Source organism: Cyanistes caeruleus, chromosome 14 (assembly GCF_971803275.1).
Source record: "Cyanistes caeruleus chromosome 14, bCyaCae1.hap1.1, whole genome shotgun sequence".
Taxonomy (NCBI): Eukaryota; Metazoa; Chordata; class Aves; order Passeriformes; family Paridae; genus Cyanistes; species Cyanistes caeruleus.
Window position 1 is genome coordinate 16,066,866 of NC_141714.1, and position 26,415 is coordinate 16,093,280.

General features: G+C 42.9%; 1 protein-coding gene across 15 annotated transcripts in view; it reads right to left on the reverse strand.

Annotated features, from left to right (window-relative positions):
- Positions 1 to 26,415, reverse strand: part of LOC147650593 (uncharacterized) — an 86,787-nt gene that overhangs the window by 33,137 nt on the left and 27,235 nt on the right. For 10 of the 15 annotated variants that reach the window (XR_015276269.1, XR_015276274.1, XR_015276272.1 and 7 more), the window contains 2 exons: positions 3,251 to 3,351; positions 1,561 to 1,650 (listed from right to left, as the gene is read on the reverse strand). Coding sequence is in view for 2 of the 15 variants with exons in the window: in XM_086850259.1 (XP_086706385.1) it covers positions 1,561 to 1,650; positions 3,241 to 3,351 (201 nt within the window). In the remaining 13 variants the exon portion in view is untranslated. Of the gene's footprint in view, positions 1 to 1,560; positions 1,651 to 3,240; positions 3,352 to 9,020; positions 9,168 to 9,817; positions 10,009 to 26,415 lie in introns of all 15 variants that reach the window. The other 5 variants (XR_015276271.1, XR_015276267.1, XM_086850259.1 and 2 more) reach the window with 3 other exon arrangements.

A 26,415-nucleotide genomic window follows, 5' to 3' on the forward strand; every position in this document is an offset into this window, starting at 1 on the left:
ATGATTTCTAGAGGGAGATGAAATCTTTACCTCTCTCTAAATTGATGGGAGTCTCCCTCCTCCTTTCAGATGCCAGAATATGGAAGTAGAAGACTCTCCCTCTGAAGGCTGTATTTTATAATACTCTGATGAGATGCCTTTTGATTTAGGGTTGGCATGAAGGAAGAAAAAAACCCTGTGGAGTCTGCCAGCTCATCTAACCCAACTTTAATCACTTACTGTGTAGACAGCTATATCTGAGCCACTCATCTAAAATCCCTTTAAAGTCAATGGTGAGAAATAGATGTTTTTAGGATGCAATTAATTGATTGGAAGGAAGAGGGATCTATCACATATGGAAAAGAATTATGGCCCAAAGGGTTCTGCTTTTCCTCATTTGCTTTAGAGCAGTTCACACATCTGCATTTGAACAGTCACCCAGGACAGGTGAGAAGAATATCTCCAACCACTATTAACAAATCTCTCTTGGTGTTTTTTAATCTATTTTCCTGTTCCCTTCCTTTCTGTTCCCACACACCATCTCTCCTGAGATATCAGTTCAATTTTTTTGCATTACAAGCCCATTAACCCCTCAAAAAAGTGGGTTCATCCATCTGATGCTGATTAAAACTTTTGGATCACACACTGACGTCAGAAGAATTGATCCATCAGGTTTTAAAAAGACACTAATGGATGTTTTCATGTCAATTGTCACAGAAATATTTGGAATAAGACAAATAAAATCTTCCTACAGTTGTGCCACTCCCCAAGGGGCTCTTCAGCTCCCAGGACTATGGGTGGTCACCACCAAAAACTTATGGTGGATACAGAGAGTTTAAGGAGCTGGGTGGAGGATTTTCATGGAAAGAAAGAAAAATATTCCCCCTCAAGAAGATGTGGCACACCTATCACCATGATCACAAAGCAAACTTCTGGGGAAGCAAAATTAATAAATTTCCCTTCATCAAGCGAGACCCGAAGGAGACAACTCAAAACAAGTTTTGCCAGACTTGAATATTGTGGAGCCCCCCCCCCCAAAAAAAACCCCTTCCTTTTGCTGCTCTACCACCCAAAGCACAACCCTGCTCTGCAATTTTGCTCTGCTCTGACAAGCTGGTGAACCAGAGCCTATTTCCTCTCACCCACCAAAGAGCACCATTGTGCTGCAGGTCTTTGAGGAATCTGCTGCTCACTCTGACATAAGGGAGTAAGTTTTGTTTCATGTTTCCCTCATTCTGGGCATTCATCTTCAAAGTGCCTCGCACGCAACCAGGGAGCCTCAGAAGCCTATCAGGGGCAATTCAAAGAGCTTTGCACAGAGCAGGAGGGGGCTCCTGTTCAAAGCTGCAGCTTTGCATCCGCCAGAGAGGAGCAGATTCAAACCCAAAGAGGTCACTTCACCTACCTGTAGTGGGATCTCATATTCAGAAGTCTCTGACTAAAAATAAGGGATATTTAGCCAGTGTGATAACTGAAACCCTCAAGGCGATGCTCTTTCTCTCTCCCTCACACACAGAGCAATGTCTCCTTTAGAGAAAAGCTCAAAACTCTGGGAGACATAATGGCCTCCAGAAAACTTACTCAGGGATTAGCTCCAGCTGGAGCATCCTCCTGGTTTGAGCACAAAAGTTTCCAACGAGCTGGACCACCACAGACCTCTGTTCAAACTCCCTGAAACAAAGAAACTCCAGTAAACACTCACTCAAATAAAGCATGGAGTGGCAAAATCACTGATTTCTTTCAATTACTCAGTTTAATGAAATAGAGAGGAAATGTTTTGCTTGGTTCAGAAATTCCCATGATCAGAGCTGGAAAGCCCTGGATAACATAAGGGCTCTGCTTGGATGGGCACTGTCTGAACACAGAGTAATTCAGAGCTGCTTGCCCCAGAATTTATCATTTTCGTAGGAAATAAAGGAAAGCACAGAAGAAAATACTGTTGTCTGAAATTTATACATGGAGAGCTGAGACAAGGGGAGGTGCAGGTTCAGGTAGAGATGTTTAATATCATTGGTAGGGGTAAGAAAAATCAGAAATGGGTTAAGAGAAAGAGAAGCATAATGGTTTTATGGATTATCTGCAGAGTCTTTGTACCAGGCACTTGATATTTTTAAGAATAATTTAGATTAAATCACTCTAACACCTGATTTTATGAGATGTAGCTGCTCTGCACCTGCAAGGGAATTCCTATTTGCTACTGGGAGAGGGCAGTGGCATCTCTGGGATTTAACCCCACTGTGCTGAATCTCCCTGCTCCCATTCCCATCACACACCTGATTGTGGCCACATCCCTCCTCTTCCAACATCCACACCACAGCCACAAATCCCCCCTCTGCAGTTTCTCCCACCTGCAGTAGTCCCTCAGTTTTTGTTGTCCCCAAGGACTTTTTTATCTTTTTTAAAATACTAGATTAAAATGCACATCCATCCTGCACCACTTTCTCAGCCTCCTCTTATTCACACTTTATTTTTATTAAAAGCTGTAAAGCCTTTGGGACAGCCTGTGCCTGAATGGCACTTCACAGATACACTTGCATTACTCCCCATATCAAGTTTTCCTTTTTATTAGAAGTCTCTGGGTTTGTTTTCCTTTTAACCTCAATTTAAACATCCCCTCCATTGCCATGCTTCATTTTGCTGCAGTGCTGACTGTGGTGTTTCAGGTTCACTGTGCTCCCTCTGCATTTGGGTTATAACAGCAGGCCAGGATGGATCATAAACTTTGTGTCTGATTCTGCCTCTTACGTAACATTTGTGGAGTTTTTCCCATTTTTCTACTTAGCAAATGCATTAGTCCTTTAAAGCACCTGATCAGGTATACTGGGATCTGTGACATAAGCCTAAAATTTAATTTAATTGCCAAATTCCTCTTGTGCTGCACATAGCCAGGTACAGCCCAGTTTGGACAAGGCATCTCTCCAGAAGAGCTGAGCATTTTGAGGCCCTTTCACACCATAAGGAACACACACAGTGCTCAACCCTGCTCTCAGAGGGTTTCTTACCCTGCTTTTGCACCGTGTTTTCCTTTGTCCATGTTTTATCCTCACTCCCATTGCTCTTGCACTGACCTCACCTGGAGCAAGGAGGCTGCAAGACCTCCGTGGCTCTTTGCTGAAAGAGCAATTGATTTATGCCCCAAATGTTTCCCAGGTCGTAAAACAGCAAAAAATGTACAAACGAAGAGCCTCACGCTATTTTTCTTCCTGCTGTGTGCAATCGACCCAGAAAGTCTCTCTTGCTCCCAAAGAACCTGCAAATTACCTCAGCATACCTGAGCCACCAGCAGCAACACGACATTGGGAATATTTTCCCCCATTTGTTCTCCTGCTGAGCTCCTCCACAGGTGTGGGATGCTGCCTGCTTCCACAATGCCTGGTTGGAAACAAAAATCTGAGTGTGAATGAAACACGAAACCTTTGCCACCAAAATATGTGAATAATTTTTAAAAGAACTTCACATCCCTTCAGATATTGCAGAGTTGACCCCATCTATCTGTGGAGTCTGAAAGGGAAATAGATTTAACACAGCCAAGAAATAATCACGGGAAAGCATTTTGGATTCAGCCAAGGATGAAGTAAGGCAGTCTATTTTCTTCAAAGCAAGCTGAGGCCACTGCTCACTACATTCAAATACATCAATTACAGAGAGCTTTAATGGAAAAGGATTAAAAAGTACAAAGGTAAAACAAACAGCATCACTGCAGTGTCCAGGAGGATGAAACAGCTTCCTTCTGTGGTGGGTGTGATTACAGAATTGCTAAAAAAAGAAAGGGAGGGGAAATGGAAAAAAAGGTTTCGTGTACCTTGACCAGAATTGCCGTGACAGTGACAAGCCTGGGACACTGCAGCATGTGCATCGTGGAATTCAGTCCCTATGCCCCCAATCTCACTGCCAGTGCTCAGATCTGAACTCCAGTTCTGTATTTCCTCTTTCCTTCTAGCCAGGTACATTATTTCATCAATGCCAGGTACATTATCTCATCATTGCAAAGCTTTAGATAAGGTTATTTTTCCTTAAGTCTCTTCAAATTGTGTCTGTACTGTCCCAGGCCATTGCAGACTGTTTACTCCAGTCTACTTCTATCCACATTCTCATTTCCAAGGTCTGAGCCATTCAGCTTCATCTTCCTTAAAAGTTTGGTATTGAGTTTTTCATATGCCTAATTTGGGCTTAATTCGAGCCTGGGGTAAATCGTTACAACTCAGATGAAGTCAATAGGAGCACAGTGACTTACATCAGCTTTGTGTCAGTAAATACTGACAAGATTGATCTCAAACTTTTTCAGAACAAAAGATTTCTGAAGATGGATTAAACAACATAAATGCTGAGCTGTTTTGCCAGACTGCAAATGGCATAACACAAGCTTTGTGTGACATCTCTGAATTATCCCTTCGTGGTAATGTTGACATTACATGGTATTGACTCATGGAAGAAGCTTAAATACCCTTTTAAGTTTTCAAGACTCTTTGACAAAGCACTATTTCATTAACAAAATGTTAATGGAATCCAGGAAGCCCGAGTCTCCAGAAGAGCCTGCTGGCTGGCCAGGGGGTGTGGCAGCACAGAGCAAAGCAATCCTGATTTTCAGACAACAGGAAAGAAAGCATTTCATGCAGGGCACTCACTGGCTGAGCAAGGAGGACCCGAGGGCACTTCCACAACCCTTCACTGAAGAACTACCACACCTTCTGCTGGAGAAGGTCAAAATAGCACAAATTAGAAATGCATCACACAGAGTGAACTGGCAGAGACTGCAGGGGTGGCATCAGCTTGGAGAAAAAGCTTCTTGCTGAGAAAAAGAGAAAGGCCTGGAGAGCATTGCCATGGGGATCACCTGCTCTGGGGTCACCTTTGGGACACAGGGTACTTATGTGCCTACAGATAGAATTGTTGGTTCATCCTGCTAATGACAGAACCAATTAGGTTGGAAAAGGCCTCTAAGACCATCAAGTCTATCTGTTAATGACACAATGGCTCTCAGGTAAGCACAGGGTTTATATTTGATGGATTTGCTGCTAGGAACAGGTCTTGGCTTTCAGGTTCTTGACCCAGCCCAGAGCGGGGGCTTGGTGGGAGGCAGAGGCAGCACAGCTGGCACAGGGGTCCCCTGTGACCCCCAGGACCACGGGGGAGGCACCCCTGCCCCAGTGAGGAGCACACCAGAGAATGGCTCTCACCCCAGCCAGAACCTCCCACCTGTGAGGAGCAGGGAGCAGACTCTCTCCTTTAGAGAGCAGTAGATTATTTATTACAACCACTCACACATCTTTATATGCATAAACCTGGAATTATCTGTAATGCTGCTCAGGACAGAACCATGCTCCCAGCACCTTCCCAACACTGATCTCTCTACAGAAACCCTTTAAACCCTTTGTAAGTCAAAGGAAAGGTGACAGACCTTCTCAAGAGCAAAGCTTTTCCCACACTGAGTACTCAGATTTTCAAGCTTAAATTTAATTTTTAAGGTCTTAAGCCATTTTACATAAAGCAGTTGCTTTATGTAATAAGGAAAGTCATAATTAACCAAAAAGATTGGAAGGGATGGGCAGAGAAACACTAAACCTCTCTCCACTTGACAGTATTTTGTACAGCAACAGCACATTTCCTCCCAATGGTTCGTTTTATCTTCTCCATGGACTCACATAAAGCAACAAGTGCAAGAGAATAATGTAAAAAAAAATAAAAATAAATAATTAGAAGTTCAGTGCATAAATGCAACACTTGACTGAGGCACTCAAGGGCCACCTTGCTGCCTGAGACCACTTCTTTTTAATTGTTTGTATTTCGATTTGATAAAATTCATAGTAGCAAAGATAACTTTGCCTGACTTTGCAGTAGAAGCCATGATGAGAGCTGATGGGAAGGGGGGGAGGTCTCTGAGATGTTTGTGTCCAATTTATTAAAAATAAAGAAATTAACACAGATAACAGACTCCTCAAACGTGGCAGGGCTGTGGAACACAGCTGCTCTCGGGCCCTGGTGGTGGGATTAAGGGGGAAGCAACCCAGGTGTTGATGAGGGGGGAGCCTCATGGGACTGCCCTCCAGCCTGTCACCACCTCCAGCACCAGGGATTAAAAAGGAAGATAAAGATCCTCTGGCACATCTAAATGATGGACAAAGGGCTCATTCCCTGGCTGAAAAAAGGCATTTTGGGGAAATAGCAAAGGCTATTGTCCTCAACTCCTATGTAACCAAGTGTGTGAAGTGATGGTGATGGTCCCTCCTGTCCCCAGGTTAATGCACCTCACCCTCCTGGGTTTGTTGGCTTGAATTTGACAAATGGCCTGTGCCTTGGGAGGTGAACAAGCACAACATCAGCAGTCTGATGCCCCAACAAGAAGACAAAAGCTCCTGCAGCAAGGCAAGATTTTGTGCCAGGAGATGATTCATTTTTCCAAGTGCCTTGCTGCTCTCCAAAGGAGAGGAGGAAAGCTGCACTGCCTGAGGGCTGCCTGGCTGCGCTGCACCGATGCCAAGGAATCTGAAAATCCTCTGCTCAGGGGATTTGCTCCAGCACAAGGCAATCCCACCTCTCAATTCACCACCAAAACACAAGAGAAAAGTGCCCAGAGCACAGCCCTGGCAGGCAAACCAGCTCCCAGTCTGCCCTCCAAAATCCTCCAGCTAAGAGACTTTCCTCAAATACTTGATGTAACTAAACTGGAAATCAAAGACTGAGGCTCTTCAAGGATAACCAAATAAAGTCCTGGATGGCTGCCTTGGTGGTAATGGCCATGTCAGAGCTCAGCCTCTGCCCTGGATGAGCACAGCCCATGAGCAGAGGAGCCAGGTGAGCTTCCAGTGCTCCATAGTCTTACCAGTGTGGAAATTCAATAACTTATTAAAAGAGAAAGGGAGAACACACTGAGAATTCCTCCAAGTTTTCTTGGATAATACTGCAGGTTTCAGTATAAAACAATTTAAAGGACTTTTAGAAAAATTAAAATTCAAAGGAATTCGAGGGAGAAAGACATTTTGATCTTGACTGCAAAGTGTGGCACTTGCTCAAGGACACTGAACTTCGTGATCTCTCCGGGGTCGCGAATTTTCCACATGAATTAACAGACGTCCTTTGAGCCACAGAGACCAAGCAGGATTTTTTATCCCAGCTGAAGATCTGCCCCACGATGTTCACATCCCATTGCCAGGAAAGCATCTCCCACCCTCCAGATAGCCTTGGTCAGAGCCCTCTGTGAATAAGCACTTTATAATGTGAGACACTTGCTGTGCAGTGGGTCACTGGCAGCGGGGTTGAGAAAGGGACATTCACATCTGAAGTCACAAATCTCCACAGTCAACGCTGAAAAAATTAGCTCTGTCTCAAAGGCTCTTACAGACCTAAGAGAATCAACATGCTCAGAGAACACATTGCTGCAGTGTGTTAGCAAAGGTTAGGGAAAGCTGGAAACCCTCAGGTTTTGGAAATCAATCTGTGCACGGCACTAAAGTTTCTCTCCTTCCAAACCTGAGACAGACACAGGTTGTGTTTGTTGTAGTCTCAGAAAAAACCTGTAATCAAAATCTGTCCTTCTCATTTGAGCAGGACAACAACACCAGAGGCACAAAGACAACTGGAAGGCAGCAGTTCAGCAGAAGGGCCATTTTACTTCTAAAAATAATTTTTAAAGTACTTCCTTTTAAAGTAAGACTCTATTTTACTTCTAAAACTGCGTGCCCCTCGTGATTACACATTCCTGTCCATTTTCTACACTTGCACCCATTATTTTCCTCCAGCTTCCACATTTAACCACAAGTGCTGTGACCATAAATATAAGAAAAAAACACTTTAAACCCCCCCCAAACAGCAAACTCAACAACATTTACAATTGCAATAATATAAAACTCGCTAGACACAACTGGCACCACACAGGAGGATTTTTCTTTCCCAGTCCTAGGAAGGAGTTTAGCTGAACAGAGTTTAACTTAACTGAGCTGAACTTTTTCCCACCCTCCTTCCTGTTACTCAGGTGCCTCCCCCCAACAGTTCCCCCAAGAAAACGTTCATCCATCCAGAAGGAAAACACCTGTGTACTACCAGGCACTGAGGTGAGAAGGTATTTACTATCTCTGAAAGACAATTTTAGGAATCAGCCCCTTTTTTATTTTTAATCTCTGGACAGGTCTTTAAATCAAAGATTAAAGAAGTGAGAAAAGGTTTACAAAAAGTGATAATCCCAGCCCAGACACCTTCCAATCATAAATACTTGTCATTCTTAGCATAATATGCAACCTTCAATATACTGTTGTTTCAGGCACGTTTAGGTACCCTATAGAAATGACTTTATGCTGCTATTATTTCTAAAGAACTTCAGATGGGTTTGGATCCATCATCATTCATCATGTCAGCCCCTCTACGGGTAGTTACACACACTTTGTCTGCTCGGGTTTATCTAATAGCCAGCCTTGGGTTTTATTAATTTCCACTGGTTTGCAGAAACTACAGAGCTCCTACGCTCTTTTATAAATTATCTCTGAACTTGTAATCATTTTCTGTGAAAACCCAGCAGTGCTTTAAAGGTACTTCAGCTCCTCCAGGGCTGCTAATTCCTTAAGAAGGGCATCCCAAATGCCTGATGTGGTTTGGATTTCTCTGCTGTTTGTTTGCTGGGATTTAAACTTAAGGAGACACATTTTTTGGGTGCTGCTGAAAAAATGGATTCCCAAGGGCAAAAGCTGTGTGGTGGTTTTTCTTTTTCTTGAATTCTCAGCAGTCCGAGTTGAGCTCAAACCTTTTACTCATCTATTTTGCATCTGTGGGATTAGAGAGCACCCTGTGGAGACAGAGAAAAATCTGGATTTCCTCTGCCATGATTGCCCTGCCCAGAGAAGCTGTGGCTGCCTCATCCCTGGAAGTGCCCAAGGCCAGGTTGGATGGGGCTTGGAGCAACCTGGGCTAGGGGAAGTTGTCCCTGCCCAAGGGGTGGAACAAGATGATCTTTGAGGTCCCCTTCAATCCAAATCACTCTATTATGGTTCTGTGTCTGAGTAAATAAATTCCCTCGTGTACTATTGATATATCTATGAAGATAGATAAAATACCTGCTCATCTATGAGGTATAAATCACATTTTCTGTACCCAGGTGGAAGCACAGGGATGTGTTACTTCACTACAATCTTAGTTTCCATACTTTCAGTTGAAATCCCCTCAGTTCACTGTCAAAACCAATTGTTAATTTAACAGTTGTGCTGCAGAGAAAGAAAAGGAAAATAGAACAAATATTTAGTGCATGTGTATGTGTCTATATATTCAGAATATTGTATATATTTCCTCTAGAATGATACTTTTCTTTTTTGTTCTGTTTTATAGAGGATTTCTCTGCTCCTCAGTGAGTTTTTGCTCTGTAAAAGCAGTGTAAGAGGCAGGTGGAGATCAGGGCAAGGCCTGGAGCAGAGAAGGAAGGCTGCCATGACATCCAGACTCCTGGCCATGGGCACCGCCACCGTCCCAAGGCCACACAGGCCCCGTGTGGCTTCCACAGCGTCAGTCCCACGAGCCAAGGCTCCAAAGGAACAGCTCCTGCTCAGGATGGGGACCCCACTGGGCTGGCCTGGGGTCCATGGCCCTCACAAGTCTCCCCTGGCACGTGTCCAGCCCTTGGCCCACCTTGGGAGCCTCTGCTGGAGCTCCTCCCTGCCCCAGCAGCCCCCCGGCCACGGAGAGTCCCCGAGGTGCTTCCCACCTCCCAACACTTCCCTTTGGAGCACTCCAGCCACCTGCTCAGCACAGTAAAATAGCCAGCCCATTTAATGAGGCTTCTGGTAAAATCCTCCCTTTGAAGTCCCTCAGACCATGACAGCAATTAACTCCAGACCCATCCTCACTTCTGTTGTTTTACCTCAGATCGTTCAAGATCAACAACATCACCGAGGGTGCAAATTATTTCCCTGCAGAAGCAGTGAGGGAATGTCTCACATCCAGCGGCTCCAAAGTGACCTGACTGCAATCACAGCCACAACGTGGGGGTCCTCCAGTGTCCCTGGGCTCATCCAGGATTTTTTTAATAATGTCCCTTTCGCAGACTGAAGCCTGTAAGGAAATCCATTCTGTTTAAGACTGGCAGCGTTTAGGGATGAATCTACTGTGGGTATGGAGAGGGCAGGCAAGGATGACATCACAGGACAGCAAAATACACAAATGGGATCATGAACTGTGGCACCTCTTAATGACACTGTCCCCAAGCACATCCCACTTCAGCATCACGTGTGCATATGGATATTCAAAAGCTTATTTCCACATTGCAAATTGTTTGTAACAAGGCACATTAAAAGCAAGCATGACATCAAGTGGACTATAAATAATATAATTTTGAAAAGGAAAAAAGATCTAACTGAAATATTAGTTTCTCCACATTAAAATTGGGAGAAATAATAAATGAGGAAGATAATGAGCAATAGATACACAACCAGAGGTCATTAGTCTAAAATTACCCTTGGAAGAAACCTCTTCAAGGTTTTCTGTTTGCTTTATTTCTGTTTCTGGCTTTTTATTTGCTCTGGGTTTTGTTTTTAAAGCGAGCAAGGATAAGGATAAAAGGAAACTAGTTCCCCACTAAAGGGCCTCCTGCGGCCGGAGCGGGAAGACCTGCTGGCTCCAGGAACCTCTGCCAGGGGAGGGGACACACAGCCCCCCAAACGGGGCTGCAGACAATGATCCACACTGGTGGCAACATGGATATCACAGGGGAAACAGCAGAGGATCCAAATCCTTCCCCTGTTCTGCGTCTGAGGACACCCCCTATGCCTTGATCCGCTGGCCAAGACCGCGTTTCCCAAACCCCGAGGGCAGAGCACACCACTCCCTGGTTAAAAAGGCAGGAGAAATGGTCACAACCTGGAATTCTGTGAGAAATCCCAGTATTTTCCCAAGTGCAGAAGATTAAATTTTCTTAAAAGACCTCTGAAAATGTTCCTAAAATGATTCCAGCAAAGTTGAATATGGGAAAGCATTTTATGGAAATGTTCCATTTTAATGAGGTGCAGTGGGAGGCTGAAAATGTTCCAGTTGCCCAATTGGAGCAAAATATGAGGCAAAGCATTCGGAAACAGGAAAACTACACTACAAATCAATCAATAAATAAATGAACAAACAAAAAGAAAACAAGAAGCCTGAACAAACTAAAATATTTCAGCATCATCAAAACAAAACACCTCAACGTTATACCAACAGAGGTGAAAGTCAAATGGTGCATTGGAACATGTTTCCTCTCAAAAATCATTATAATCAATAAAATTCCAATAGGAAATTTATTTTGTTTTTCAGACTGGGGTTTGGATTCTGAGCTGTTGGAACAGGCTTTGAAACCTTGTCCCTCAAGGAAAATTGCTGCCATCCCGACCTCCTCAGCAAAGGTGATGCAGGAGAATGGAATTGTTACTCATTCTTACTGAAGGAAACCTATGTTTTCTATAAAATTGGTGCTCTTGGCTGATTTCTCAGCAAAAATGCTTTAAGGAGAGGTAAAGCAAAGCTATTGTTACCCAGACTTTCCTCCTGTAAGGACCCATCCTACAGTGCATTTACTGGTATGCTCTGAAATACCATAAATCATTCTGACAACGTGATACTTGTCAAAATAAAGGCATAAAATACATCTTGGAATAAAATCTCCTCAATCATATTTATTTGTTTGCTCGCTGGTGCCATTTGGCTTTTCTCAGTGGGTTTCCCAGTCGTTAGGGGGAATTAGTGAGATTCTGCTGGAAAAACAGCCCCATGTGCATATTCACACACTGAATTTCTGCATCCAGCACTGTGCACTCATTCAAGAGAACTAAAAATAAAGCTTTCAAAGGACACTTCAGCTTTCCTGCTGTATTTTTTTTCCCCCTTTTCCAGCTTTTTTTCCCCATCCCCCTCGCCAAATATTCCACTAATGCTCAACGGTGGCGTGGTTTAAGGGAGTCCTGCATGGAAAGCTCCTTCAGCTGCTTAGCCCAACAGCATAAATTTGATCTCGTAATTAGTATTCAGCTCAGCATCTTGGATAGAAACCAATGTTACAGCCAAGAGGTGGTTTAAATCACATAAATCATAGATCAATGACAGAACTCTAAGCACTGGATAGATTACAAAAGTAAGCTTTAGTTAAAAATAGATTAACCATTTCCCTGCAGGAATTCCTTCAAAAAAGCCCTGAATATAAAACAAATAAAATTAAATCTGATAATTTTTTTTTCCTAATGTATGCATATACTAGATGAATTGTTCTTTCCCCTGACAGTTACACACTGATTAAAGAAATGTGTTAACATGCTATTTCAATGGAAAATATTGTAAATTGTGGGGACTTTAATTTTTTTAATGAGCCTTTAATAGCCAAAAAGTACGTCCCAGCAATATTGTGTACAGCCAGGCTTATAGCACATATCCCAGCAGCTAACAGATACTTCCTCAGCTGCTGGTTTTATAAAAAGGGCAGAAATCCTTCCCAAGCCAAGAAAAAATGTTTTTAAGGAGTGTTTTTAAAGTATTTTATGTTTTTAATATCACTAAGGGAGCACCCAGTTGTAGGAAGCATCACAAACCATCAGCTCTCCTGGTTAAATGCCCATGGGGGTACTCAGCATCTTGGATTGTGCCCAAGATCACCAAATCATCAAGAGTTCAGGGGAAGAGGAAATATGAGGCTGAATCTCTTCTCCTTGACTAAGGAATGCAGAAGGGTTTGGCTTCTGCAAGTTCATTCTGTCAGTGTAAACCCCAGACTGAGGTGCTCCAGGATGGAGAGTGTCACCCAGGAATCTGCCCTGCAACCTGGGAACTGCAGATATGAATTAAAAGTGCCCTTCTGCTCCTGTACATTGCACTGTGCTTGGCTCCCATTGGGCCACACATTAGTCAAAAGAAGAAAAAAAAAGAAAGGAGGGAAAGAAAAATTGAAAACAAAAAGACTTTGCAGCGTCTGAAGGACAATTTGCATGCCTGTTTTCTTAGCTGTGGAACTGAAAGCCAGGAATGCCTCAGAAGCACCTCAGCCATTCCTCAGGCCAGGGAATTGCAGAATTCCAACCATCAGGTTTGGAATAACATCTTCAGGTTCCTCCCGGTGACCAGCACAGGGAGAGAGCCTGGAAAACTCACACGGTCCGAGGCAGCTCCAGCCACATCAGAGAGGAAAAGCAGCCTGAGCATCCTCACCAGTCCTGCCACCTTCTGTGCCCTTTTCCAGGCTGGAAATGCAGCTTCAAATTAGTAAATAAACAAAGGGAGAGGAATCAAACATTTCCTACCCCTGGACTAACAAATTATCCTCGAATGGAGAACAGAAAATGCAGAATCTCACCCCAATAAAAAGTTGCACAGTTCTTCAACAAGGAAATAACTTTTATAGCCATAATATAGTGAAGCCAAACTTCCCAATCACTGATACCTGGTTGTATATTTAACTTCCTACAGATGACAAAAATGTGAATGCAATTGGTGTTGTCACAGCTTGAATTTTAAAAAAATAAGTAATACTGCGTTTATAGACATTAACATTTGTTTTCAAATTCTCCAGCTCCTTCAAAAAGAACATTTTTAAACTTTGAGTGCTTTATGGAAATGACTACTTTCAATTTCCAAGGATTTTTTTCAGCATAAGAAGAAATAATAAAGCGAGCTGCTCGATGGTTATTTGAGGAACAACATTCAGATTTCAAAACTGGCTCCCTGTGTGATAGAAGACTGCAATATATGCAATCAAGACAGAGATTCAAACAATAATAACTAGCAGAGGCTCCAGGGCATTGCAGAACGTGTCATTTACTTCAGCCCCGTTCCTTTAAACATCAGTCCTACGAGTAGTTCAGTGGAAAATAGATGGGGCTGCTCTTGTAAGTATAGACTATTCGTACAGGGAAGTTTTCAAAGGCTCTGCATTTTCCAAAGTGCTGAAAAATGCATATCAAGTTTAGTAAAACTAAAGAAGGGGGGGTTAAAAAAAAACAGGAGAGGAAAAAAGGATCTCTTGTAATACGCCAAATTGTCGGAGAGATGTCAGGGTTAATTTTTAAAGGCACATTTCCCTCCAGCAACAATTCTCTTTAATTATTTCAATGTGAAACACATTATCAGACATGTTCCTTGCCTGTTCTCAGCTCGCTGACACAAGATAGGTACAAGATGTTCCCTCTCCTCCACCGATGCTCACACACGGTGCTGGGCACTCCGGTGCTGCCTGGAGGGGAGCGTGGGCAGCTCCTGCTGCACCTCCAGCCTCCAGCACTTTCTACCAAATCCCTGGGGCCACCTCCCCACAAGCCAAAGCACCAAAGCAGGGAAGGAGAAGGTTGAGGAGTAGCCACAGGATTTCAGACTGTGGCCCTGGACACGTGCACCAGCACCAAGAGCAGCACGGAGCTGCAGCCACAGCAGTTTCAGGGTTATCAGGTAACTGTAACACACAGGCCAGCCTTCCAGCAGGTTTGCAAGGGGATTTTAGACAGATTTTGGGGTGTTTTTTCCCTTTGCTTTGGTGTTTAATAGTCATGTAGAATAGACAACAGGTCAGGAAAATCCCAGTGAGGGAGTTACTGGCCCAGTGCAGCACAACGAGCTGCTGCAGGACACGGTCCTGTTGGATTCTTCATCAGGAATTTATGAGAAACACTTTATGTTCCTCCCAAGTGGGAAATGGCACTGCTCAGAGACCCAAAATAAAATATCAGCTCAAAATCACGAGGGACAGTGGTTTCAAATTTAGACACGAGGAAGGAACCTTGATCTAACGCATCGGCTCGGTGTCACACGGTAGCGTGGTTGGTCAAGAATTCCAGCTGGGAAAGGGGATTTCTGTTTTCCCACTTCATTTCAGACTTGAGAGATATGTATTTAAGGTTCTTCAATATGCCAGAATCACATCAATCTATTCAACCCTTGTTCTGGTGCAAGGAAAGCCTAATCCTTTTCTTGGGAGGGAAGAGGCTTCAGACCAACTCTACCAGATTGGCTGCAATCTAACGGCCTTTTATATCCCGGCTCCAGTAAAACTCACTATAGAGCCAGTCGTGAGATTAAAAGCTTTTTTAAGTTGCTATCTTGGGAAATTTCTTTCAAGGAAATTACTACAAAGCCTTGTTTTAGTGCGTTCCCCTACTGTGAGTCCTACTGTGTTTTTTTAATAAGGAAAGCCATCCATCCATAGAGGTGTATCCTGTTCTCCATGCTTGAGTGTCTAACAGCAGGCACATACAGTAGACACTCTGATGTTTTGCCTCTTTAATTTTCACTCCATAATGTTGGTGCCTGGTTCTCCTGACTGCACCTTTCAGAGCAGTTTAATTATGGGCGTGCACGGAATTTCGAGAGGGGATTTTTAGTGATAACGTTCAGATGTTAGGGACAAGTTTAATACAGAAAGATACCCAGGTTTGTTGGGTTTTTGTTGTTGTTGTTGTTGTTGTTGTTTTTAACCATAAAAGAATATCTTTCTATGCAATTATCATGGGATGGAATGGGAGATAATATTACCAAGGGGAAAAAATAAAAATACTTCAAGGCTAAACCAGAAAAGAATATAGAGATGCTTCATTTAGTCTTTAAAAGATGCTTCATAGGGAGATGCTTTGTGCAGACATAGAGATAGTTTATATAGATATAGAGATGCTTCATTTTAGTCCTTAAGAAGACAACCTTATGCTAAATATGAAAGTATGGCAGATCCATCACCGAGCTTTCAAGCACAGCCATAGGTTTCCACCCTTAAATTCCCAACCAAATGGAAATAGCTCATTCCACTGAATTTATTAGCCCAAGGATTTTACCCCTGATTTTGATGAATTTTTTTTAATTGAGCCAAGCAGCTCCCTGATGAAAGGTTACTGTACCACTCAGATATCAGGTTTGGAAAGTTTTTTTTTTTGTAATAACAGGCCAGGTATAAGGTTATAAATGAGCCCTGCTCCATTGACTCCAGACAGGGTATGAAAATTGATTCAATGGAGCACCATCAGTCCTCACCAGCTGAGTATCTGTCCCTCTAATCACAACTAAAAAGATTTTCCGAGTCAATTAAAGGCTTGAAGCCTTTGCTCGCTCACACCAAATCCCTGCTAACAATGCCCTCATTTAAATCCTAACAAACTGAGCACACGCTCTGCCTGCTGCCATGGGTGCTGCTGGAGATTGAAATCCCCGCTCATCCCAAGGCTTCGGGCTCTCCCACGTGGGGCAGGATCACACCTGACTGCCCCCAGCCCTGACACCTTCCTTCGGTGTCTGACACAAAAATTAGCACATTCATTATTTTTGCCAAGGGGAGGGAGCACGAGCCACACGAAGCAAACATGTACCTTTGCTGCCAGAGTGGGAGTACTTCAATTTCCAAATTACACCCATAAATAAATCAACTCGCAGAAGCTGATAAATGAAAGATTATGAAAATAGTAATATCCCGCAAAATCTTGAAAGGCATCATAATTCCTCAAACAATTATCTTCTGTCATATTTGCGAGTAGCCCATGTAGTTCAAGAACAGAAAATACAAATGTGCTCCTTTAAAATTCATGAAACCACTCATTCTGTCATAAAAGCAGGCATCTTTCATGGCTACTTATTTCACACAGTCTCATAACTAATACTGACAGATACTTGGAATGCAAAAAAAAAAAAAAAAAGAGCGCTGGACAAAGAGCTCGAGCTGCTCAATTCTTACATTTTTATGCTTGAAATGGAAAATAAAATCATATATTATAGACGGCTGCAGAATTTCTGGTATAATTAAATCAAAATTTGTAGATAAAAATGAGATTGTACAAAGACTGGTGGTGTAGTGCTCCCAGGATTGGGCTGTGCTGCATCCATGACAACAGGATGGAAGGTTGCTTTTAATACTATTATCTTACATACCCACAGCTGAATGCTAATGCAGCTATACTGAGGAAATCAAGTTTCAGATCTGTATCCACTGAACTTACATCCACCAGGCAGGGACTTTAAAAGCCAGGCGAGCACACAAAGACCAATATTATAGCTCTGTCAACTCCCCAAAGGTCACAGATTTCAAAAGGTATACACAAATATTAATTGTCAGGTAGTTCTGTGCCGAGGAGCAGAACTGAGGCAGAAATCAGGTTTTGTGGCCATAATTCCCTGCCAATTTCAGTTTATAAAATGGAGGTGCGGAAGGAGGCAGGGAAGATTAACTGGGATCAGTTCATGTTCCCTGCGCTGACACTCAGTGACGTGTCCCTTGTGAACGTTGTGTCAGGAAGGCTTTTCCCTCTTTTCCTCACTGAAGGAGATGGAAAATGTGGGAAAGCAGCTGTGCAGCCTTGTTCTCCAGCACTTCTATTGACCCAGCCTTTGGGTTGTGGACTCCCCTAGATCCCTGGAAGTGCCCAAGGCCAGGCTGGACAGGGCTTGGAGCAGCCTGGGATAGTGGAAGGTGTCTCTGCCCATGGCAGGGGATGGAACTGGATGAACTTTCAGGTCCTTCAAACCCAAACCTTTCCATGATTCCATCCTGGCTGAGGGACAGGCAGAGCTCCTGGTCCCTGCCTGCCCTATGCCTGCCCACGGAGCCTCTGCTCTCCCATGGGAATCTCCAGATTTTCCCAAGCTCCTTCTACCATCACCTCCAACTTCTCAATTCATCTTGTCCTGATTTAGTACCATTTTGCTATAAAATCATATATCTACATTAAAGATACCTACTTTTGGTTATAAAATCACAAAAACATTGAAAAATACTGATTTACTTGGGGGCAAGTGGATTAATATTCCCAACAATTACAGAGTTTTGAGCTGTTCTGTGAAATCAGGGCATCCTTCTTCCTCAGTGCCAGCAAAATCAACAGTGTTCTGTGAGCTCCCAGGTGAAGAAGCCCCTCAAGCCTTGCTCTACCAGAAGTGACCCCACAGCACTGATCCATCAGTGTTCCAAAGGGGAACACAGCCCCACCTGGCACTCAGGTCATTTTCAGACACCTCACACTATTTTTCCTTCTCCAGCTCCCTACACTTCCAGGTGGAGAACCCAAAATGATTTGAGCTACTGACCACTCTCCTAAAATAGGTTGTAACCTGTAGTTATCCAAATTCTTCTTCTTGATAAACCATTGGCTCATACTATGAGCAATTCTTTTTCAGGTGCTCCATGAAATTCTGATACACTGCAGGAAATTCTGATCAGAGGATCTCTGGTGCTCTGGATTTATCTCACACAGTCAAGGATGTGGACAAGTAAAAATGCCCTTTTTTGTCTGAAAGAGTTCTTAGAGTACAGGAAATAGAAATGGTAAAATAAAGAATATATAATGATTTTTTTTAAAAAAAAAATAAACTGAGGCAACTGAGCTAAAATACTGAGAAGAGGCACTTCTGAAGGATTTGCAAGTCCATCAGGACTTGTAGATCAAGCTCATGGAGTGCAAACCCCTGCAGAAGTTCAGTTCCTAAGGAGTTTTCTCCCTTTTTTTCCTTTTTCTCCACAAAACCATGGCTTCAGTGGGGCAGCAAAAAGATTTAATAAAAGCAAAAGGGTGCAACAACAGTCACAGTGATGAAAGCCTTGGCCTCCAAGTGGCAGAATGTCAAAAAAAGTTGTAGCATTTTATGATACTGTAATTGAAAAAAGTATTAAGTTGTTAGTGGAAGTGTATTTAAGGGAAGCCCCACACGTGGATATAATAGAAAATTAATCCTCAGAGCTTAGAAAGTCCCTGAGGATGTAGAATCCATCATGAAGTTACCTCCTGTCCCAGATTTTCTTGTTGCTTGCCTCTGCTGACAACAGTTGTCTTTTCATTAGAGAATTTGATATCAATTTGCTCAGACACCAGGGGCAAGAAAGGATTTCACTTTCTTCATCTGAAAGACACTGATGCACAGAATTAGGACTTTGAACAGATGCAAGAGTAAAATGGTGACACATTCTCTAAACCCAAAACCACAGGTGGCCTCAGCAAATGGTCCAAAGCCTCTCTGGGCTGCCCAGGCAGCCACGACCCTCCCATATTTCTGATGATTTTAGTTAGGACAACCACCCTGGTTGCAAAGATCTCCTTCCAGGCAGCTCCTGTTTCCAAACCAACCCCACAGAGAAATGTGCTGGTTGTTAACACCCTCCTCCAGACCATCACAGAATAATGGGTGAGGCTGGGGGCAGCACTGGTGCCAACCTCCCTGCTCAGGCAAGGCCCTCCTGGAGCAGATGGCACAGGCTTGTGTCCAGCTGCTTCTGGAATCCCATCCTCCTGCAGCACAGAGGGCAGGGAGTGCCTGCTCCCAGTGCATTTCCAGGTTAAAATCCCTCAGAACTGGTTTGTCTCTATTTGGAGCATTAAATTAACTTCAGAAGATACAACAAATAACCTCAGGAAGGGGATCTAGCTCCCCTAACCTGAAAATAGAGCTGGCTGCCTTCTGCTTCTCATTCATTTCATAGCTGCAAAAGCCGGTGGGACAAAGCACCAGGAGAAGGGATGAGCCAGCAGGATATCATGGAGGTTATTCCCACCTGTCTGGGCATCTGGTGAAAACTGGGCTTCACCCAGTTAGAAATGTTGAAACTTTCCCACTTAGAAATGTTTTCAAAGGCTTTGACTGCTTTCTTTTTCAAACCTTGCTTACATTGAGGATTTATCACAGAAACCTTCACGATAAAATGAGCTGCCTCATCAATAAAATTGCTGTGCAATGACTGGTTCTGCCTCCACAAGGGATCTGATTTGGGTGCTCAGTGAGAGCCCAGTGGCCTGGTGACAGCCCTGGCAGGAGAGAACATCCCTGCATCTTGATGGTGGAAGGGTGGAAAATGAAGGTGGAAAGCTGAGAGCACCCCAGAGACAAACCCTGTGTTTGCCTGCAGCCACCAGAGCCTCTGCGCTCATCCCTGACCTTCCCTGATCCCTCACACCCAGCACAGCCCTGCCAGGGTTTGGACTCAGCCATGCTTCTAATAAGGCACAAAACCACGTTATTTTTATCAAAAGGCTCAGGGATCAAACTGAGACAAGCAATTTATTCCAACAGAAACCAAGGCATCACCTGAGAATACTCGCATGGAAGGTTTCTCTCCAAAAACGGGGAGCGAAAGGAAATGCAAAGCCATCGGTTGTTGCTGTTCCTCCATCATATTTTATCATATTCCTTTGATGCTCCAGTGAGGTTCCTCACCCTGACCCCCCCTGTCAGGCTGGAAATTTGGTACAAGATGTAAAAACCAGCCTGAAAATCTGTGAGATACCAGGCAGAGCTTCCCCTCAGCTCAGCTGCTTCACTGCCCTCACCTCAGCTTCAGCAGAGACTGAACACGAGACCCCCTTTCTGCCCACAAACCCCACTTTCCACCCATGGGAAAACTCTAAATACTCCTATTTTATCCCACTTTGCAACACTGCAAACACCCAAAGCCATTAATCCAGCTACTTCTTGTCCTCACAAGCAGCCCTGATCCAGGATGGGCTCCTTGGGCAGGACAGGAGTGATCATCCCTGTAGTTGCAATAAAACCAACTTGTTCTTTGCCATACTTGAATAATCTAGGCAGGCAGGGCTGTAATAGACTGAATATTTTTATTGCATGTTTTAAAAATAGAGATATGCTCTGGCCATGGTTCTTTAGCGTTTATTTCAGCAAAATTCTGAGGTTATGTTGTTTGTTAAAAAAAAAGAAATCCTAGGATGGTATGGTTTGGAAGGGACATTAAAGCTCATCCATTTCAACTCCCCTGCCATGGGCAGGGGCATCTTCCACCAGACCAGGTGGAAAAATCACATTCCCTCAGTCCAAGAGTTTTCCAGTTGTCAGCAGTTAATGCTGCCTTCAACTCAGGTACTCAATTTTCATTTCAAATGATCTCTCTCATGTTTTCCTCTTTTTCTTAAACAGATATTCCTATTTGGCCAAAGACACACCAAAACCCATTTGGATTTCTGTTAGCAGGACAGAGTTTTTACCAGACAGGGAGTTACAGGAGCAGAACTGGCTGCTCGGGCTGAGGCTGCGTTGAAAAATGCCCTCCATAAACCTGACACTGGCATTGTTCCAGCCAGAAAATCCCAGTCAGACCCTGTGAACATGGAAATCCCCGGGTTCCTCCTCTCCCTGTGCCTGCAAAAGGAGGCACTTGTTGCAGGGAGCCCCTGCACTCCCAGCACCAGAGCCCTCCCCACTGTGTCCCTCTCCCCTTTTCTGGAATCGAGCTCAGCTCAACTCAACCTTTGCTCCACCACTTCTGATACACATTTCCCATTTTCTCCAATTTTTACAGTTCCCTGACAGGATTTTCTCAGCAGCATTTGCAGGGTGGGCAGGGCTTTCCCTCCTCCTCCTCCTCCTCCTCCTCCCTGGCAGAGAGCCCATCTGGCATCCATGTGGCAGCTCTTGCAAAGCGGGATCTGGCGGAAAAGTGCCACATTCCCAGTGGCAATCCCGGCCACACCGGCACAAGGACACACAGGGAAATCACTTCCAGACTATTTTATTTTTATTTTTTTTCCCCCAAAAAAGTATGGAGCATTCATATGCATAAAATCTCATTTTCCTGCAACTCACAGTGGGGACACTCTCTGCATGGGGCTTCAGGGATGTGGCTTTTAAACCTCTCCAAAAGCTTAAGGTCTCGCCTAAATTTGGCTCAAGGTCCTGCCTAAGCTCAGCTCCAGCTGCATCATTCAAGGGGCTCAGTGCACAACACTGATGAAAAGAGCAGGGAGAACACATTTGCTACACCAAGTTACCTCTGTTAAAAGCTGTTTGGGTTTAATCCATCCCATTTAGGACCCTTTGTGTTACAGGGGGAAGGGAGCCTATACAAACAGAGTCGGGGGAAAAAAAATAAAGCATTGCTCACATTTTTTAAAAGTCGCCTTGGGCAGTTATAAGTTACATAAAGTTGCTCCTGTTCCTGTTGTAGTTATGCCAAAGTTATCTGAGGTGACGGGCAGAAAGTGACAACTCCAAACTCGGGAAAGAAAAGCTCCCAAACGGGGCCTTTTCACATGCACAAAATCAGAATATCACCAACAGCCTGCAAATTCAGACATGACTTCACAATTTCCTAGCAATAGTGGAGATTACTCTAATATTTTTTACAAAAAAATATAAAAAATACTTTGATTTAAAACCAGGACTATAACTTGTAGATAGCAGAATGTGAAAGAAGCTGTTCTTGTTTCCAATAATTGCAATCGTGAACTTCACTTAGCTTGACACTTGTGTAATAATGTGAATATTTAGCTTTTCTGAGTATTTATTCCCTAAACCCATGACTTCTAGAAATCCTTCAAAATCTATCACTTGAGAAAGAGAAGTTAAAATGAGAGATATTCTGGGGAAAATTACTCCCTTTTCTTAACATTCTTCTTCCCCCCACACACACATTCCCAATTTCCCACACACATCTTTAAGGCACGGCAATGGAAGTTTTCAGGAGCTAAATCTACTAGAGAAATCAAAAAGAGAGGCTATTTTAAAACAATCAAGACAAAAATAAAAGTCATCCTTAACTAAATACAATGGCAAAAAGTTGGACATCTTTTGTGTCTTTTATGAGCGACAGAGAGAGGAATGATTAAAAATGTACCCAGAGCCCTGAATGCCATTTTACTGTCATTTCCTTTGATTAACCTTCACCTGACCTCAATCCCTAAGGCAATTTCAGTTTCTTTTTGTTCTTCCATTTAAATTCTCCACTCCAGCAGGTGAGTACAGCCCCGTCACTGCAGATTGGTTTGGGGGAGGATTGCACAGAAAATATTGGGGTTTTTTTCCTGTGGAATCATTAGAAAAAACCTTAACAGGGACATTAACGGGTCACATTTACTCCAAAAGTGGGATTTTTTATAATCCCTGTGGAATTATAGAATTTTTTTTATTAGGTATTAATTAAAACAGAGTTGAACCAGTCACACCAGTTCCCACCAGTGCAGGAACTTGGTGCTACCGGTCCACCAACCCCATCATGCTGGAAATTCTCACACCTGCAATATCTGCTTCCACCTGATTTATAAATGTGACATTCCTACTGGAATAGGGGGAGGGAAAAAACCCCCAGCATGAATAAAAACTTAAAAAATAGATTATAAACTCTTGGCGGAAGGAATGGGTCCAGTGTTTGCACAGGGATCTTACATTGCAATTTTTTCTTGCTTTAAAACCATTTTCCAACAGGTTTTGTGGTATCAGGGGTTGAGCAGAAATCATGGAATGCTGCATACTTAGACTCTGTTCTTTAAGTGTTGATGGGATAACTAAAAAAAGGACAAAGTGGGATTCAGGGTAAAAAAAGGACTTGATGATAGGTTGTCTTAAAGGTCTTTTCCAACTAAACATTTCCAGGATTCTCTATCTACAAAAATCCTGTAACATCTGTAAATTATGCCTGGTGATGAAATATTGAGGAAATTTTTGACCTGTTTACTACATCACAGACTGATTTAAAGGATAAACCATTCCTCATCCATAGGAATTGGTGTGATGCTGAGGCTTCTGGTGGCACATTTTTAATCTCTCAGCAAAAGTTGGGATTTAACAGTTAAATTAAGCCTAGAAGCAAAGTGCTTAGTTTCAGCTTGTGCCACTGTACCAGCTTACCTTGGGATGAAGAGATTCTTCACCACACATGGCCTTTGTTATCAACCCAGAATATATTTTATTCCATAAACATAAGTTATGGATTCAATGTAGGCTTTGGTGGCCTCTGCTGTCAGCCCAAAGTGTGATATGGCTGGATTCATAATATCTCAGCTCCATATTGTTCTCTCTAAGGGAATTTCAGGACAAAAAAATGAAATAAAATTGTCCCAAGCTGACACAAACCTCAACATTTCTATCAAACCATCAGGCAAAAAAAACTCAGTTTGGAGTAACTGAAATTTTTGTAGGGATGAATCATTTTGAAATGTTTCATTTCTTCTGGCCTTCCTAATTTTCATTTTCTTGCTACCTGTAGATAAAAATTGAGATTAAACACAGACCTGTTGGGTTCCAAAATGGTAAAATAGGTTACCCTGGCAATTTCCAAACTCTGTTGTTGTAAGGCGGTGAACTCATGAACTCTGATCCTCTCCTGGTTGTGATTTCATTCTCCACAAACTGGCCCTTCCTGAGAACATGGAGGAGTTACTACAAAAAAGTCCTGTAGATCTCAGTCATGAACCTTTTATGATCTCAAATGTTTCACAATACTCATAAAACACTTAATAGACACTCTTAAAATTCAAGTTTCTTCACCTGCTCTCATCCGAGCTGCGTTTCCTTTGCACTTGTGGACGCACCCGGCTCTGGGCTGTGAAATCCGGGACAAATCCTGCCTGGTTTTCCATCCCAACATCTCCACTGGCTCCTCCAGGAACGTGCCCAGCTCCTGAGTGACAGAGGCACTCACCTGAGAGAGCACCAGGCGCAAGTGGAGGAAGAAGGGGATCGGAAAGCGCCTCAGGGAGGGAGGTCAGGTGAAGGTTAATCGAAGGAAATGACAGTTTGATGGTATGCACGGCCCTGGAGATCACATGTGGGCATTTTGCTGGGAAATATTTAACTGTTTTATCTCTATTTAGGAAGAAAGCAGAGTAAAGTGCTTGAAATTGCAGGAGAAGACAGGGATGCCTCTTAGCCTGGCACGGGTGGGATGCAAACATTCCAGCAGGGAGGCAGAGAGAGCCAAAAGATGCCAATTCTTCACGTGGTTCCACTCACATCAAACATTTCGCTCCCATAAAACACAGCACAGTGGCTGGGAACACAGGGAAATTCAATAAACCTCTCATTTACCTTGCTCCCATATTTATCCCAATATTTATTACTCTTCTCCCAAAACAGGTGCTGGAGTTAAGAAGGGAAACTTTGTGGAAGCCTCAAACTTATTTGTGTTTTGTAATAAACTTGGCTCGGCCACATTCCTGATTTATTTACATTTCCTTTCCAACAATTTTCGTGCACTCTGATTTTTGCCTTCAAGAGCTCTTTCCAAACCTGATTTTAAGCTTCTGTGCAGGTGGAAAGGGATTTTTAAATACTGTCTCCTCAAATATTTAATCATGAAATTTACTCTTGTATTTGTCCTCAATTAATTGGGGAATTAAACCAATACCACCTGACTGATCAATCACAAATACATAACACAGCCTGAATTCTGATTTCTGCTTTTGATTAATAGAAAAAACCCAATGAGTCACTAGAAAAATTCTGACAACTATTTTTTCTTCATTCTTCCTACAGAATAAGAGGCAAAATTCACGGAGTGAATTATTAATTCTGAGTTATTCATCCAGCCCTACTAAAAACTAATCTGTTTCTTTTTTTTAAGCATCAAAAAGGTCTTTCAAACAGAGGTTGGAATAATGAAATATGGCAGCAGATCTTGAAACGTGCCCTTAGCCAGGCTGCAGATACGGAAAAGGTTACGGAACCAGAGTTATTAATCCCCATCACTCTGACAATTGATTTTGAACACAGTCTGTTGGAGTCTTTATAATGCAAGATCATAAATGTTCAGAACTAATTTATTGCTCTTTGTTCCACCTGGCAAAAACACACTGTCAGATTGAGTTGTGTTGATGCAACGATGCAGATGAGGATTTAGGTGGTATTTTTATCCACATTTGTAAATTTGTTTGCCATACCTGTGTGTGGTGAGAAGAAAAGGAATTAGAAACATTCATGAAGGAGTTAAAAATGTCCACAAGGGAGCAAAAACAGAGGACAAGGCTATGCTGTCCTTCACAAATGGGAAATGTTTGCACAAATAGTCATATATTTGAAATTTAATGGGGAAAAGACCTTATTTGGATTTGTCAGTATTGATATTTTTGGTTTGCACCCTGTTCCCTGGTATCTCTCAGATTTCCATAAGCAAACGGGTAAAAACATTTGCTTTATTCACACATTAACCTCCACGCCAGGCAAGGATTCCCCACACACCAACGAGGGAGACACAAAAACCTTTTGTGGCTTTTCCCTTTTTTTTAAATCAATCTTTTTGAAGCCTGGACCAATTCCATTCATCCCAAAAATTCCTCAGCTTGTCTCTTCTGCTTGCAGCAGTTGCCACCACTCCTGCCCATGCCAGGGAAGTGCCAATCCCAAAGAGGGACAAGCCAGGAGAGGAGGGGAGAAGGATCCACTTTACAGGGACATAAAACACTCATTTGTAAAGATTAAGGGGTTTTGAAGCATCAAAAAGAATACATTACAAGAAATCTTATTTTAGTAATAAAATCCTGTCCCATAGACCTAGAATTCCATAAAAGATGAATTACCAGGCTACCAATGCCCTACAGAAGCAGGGAGCTGAAATACGAAAAACAGAGAAGGGGAAGGAAAACAAAGGAGCTTTTCCACATCAAAAATGATCCTATCCCAACGTCTCCAAAGTATTTTTCCTAAGTAGAAAGACAAACTTGTAAAATTACCATTCTTTTCAAAATAACCACACAATACCTCTTTAATAACACTTTTCCCTCTTATGGATTTTACAGTCCAAGAATATAAACTTTGTCCTTCCATAAT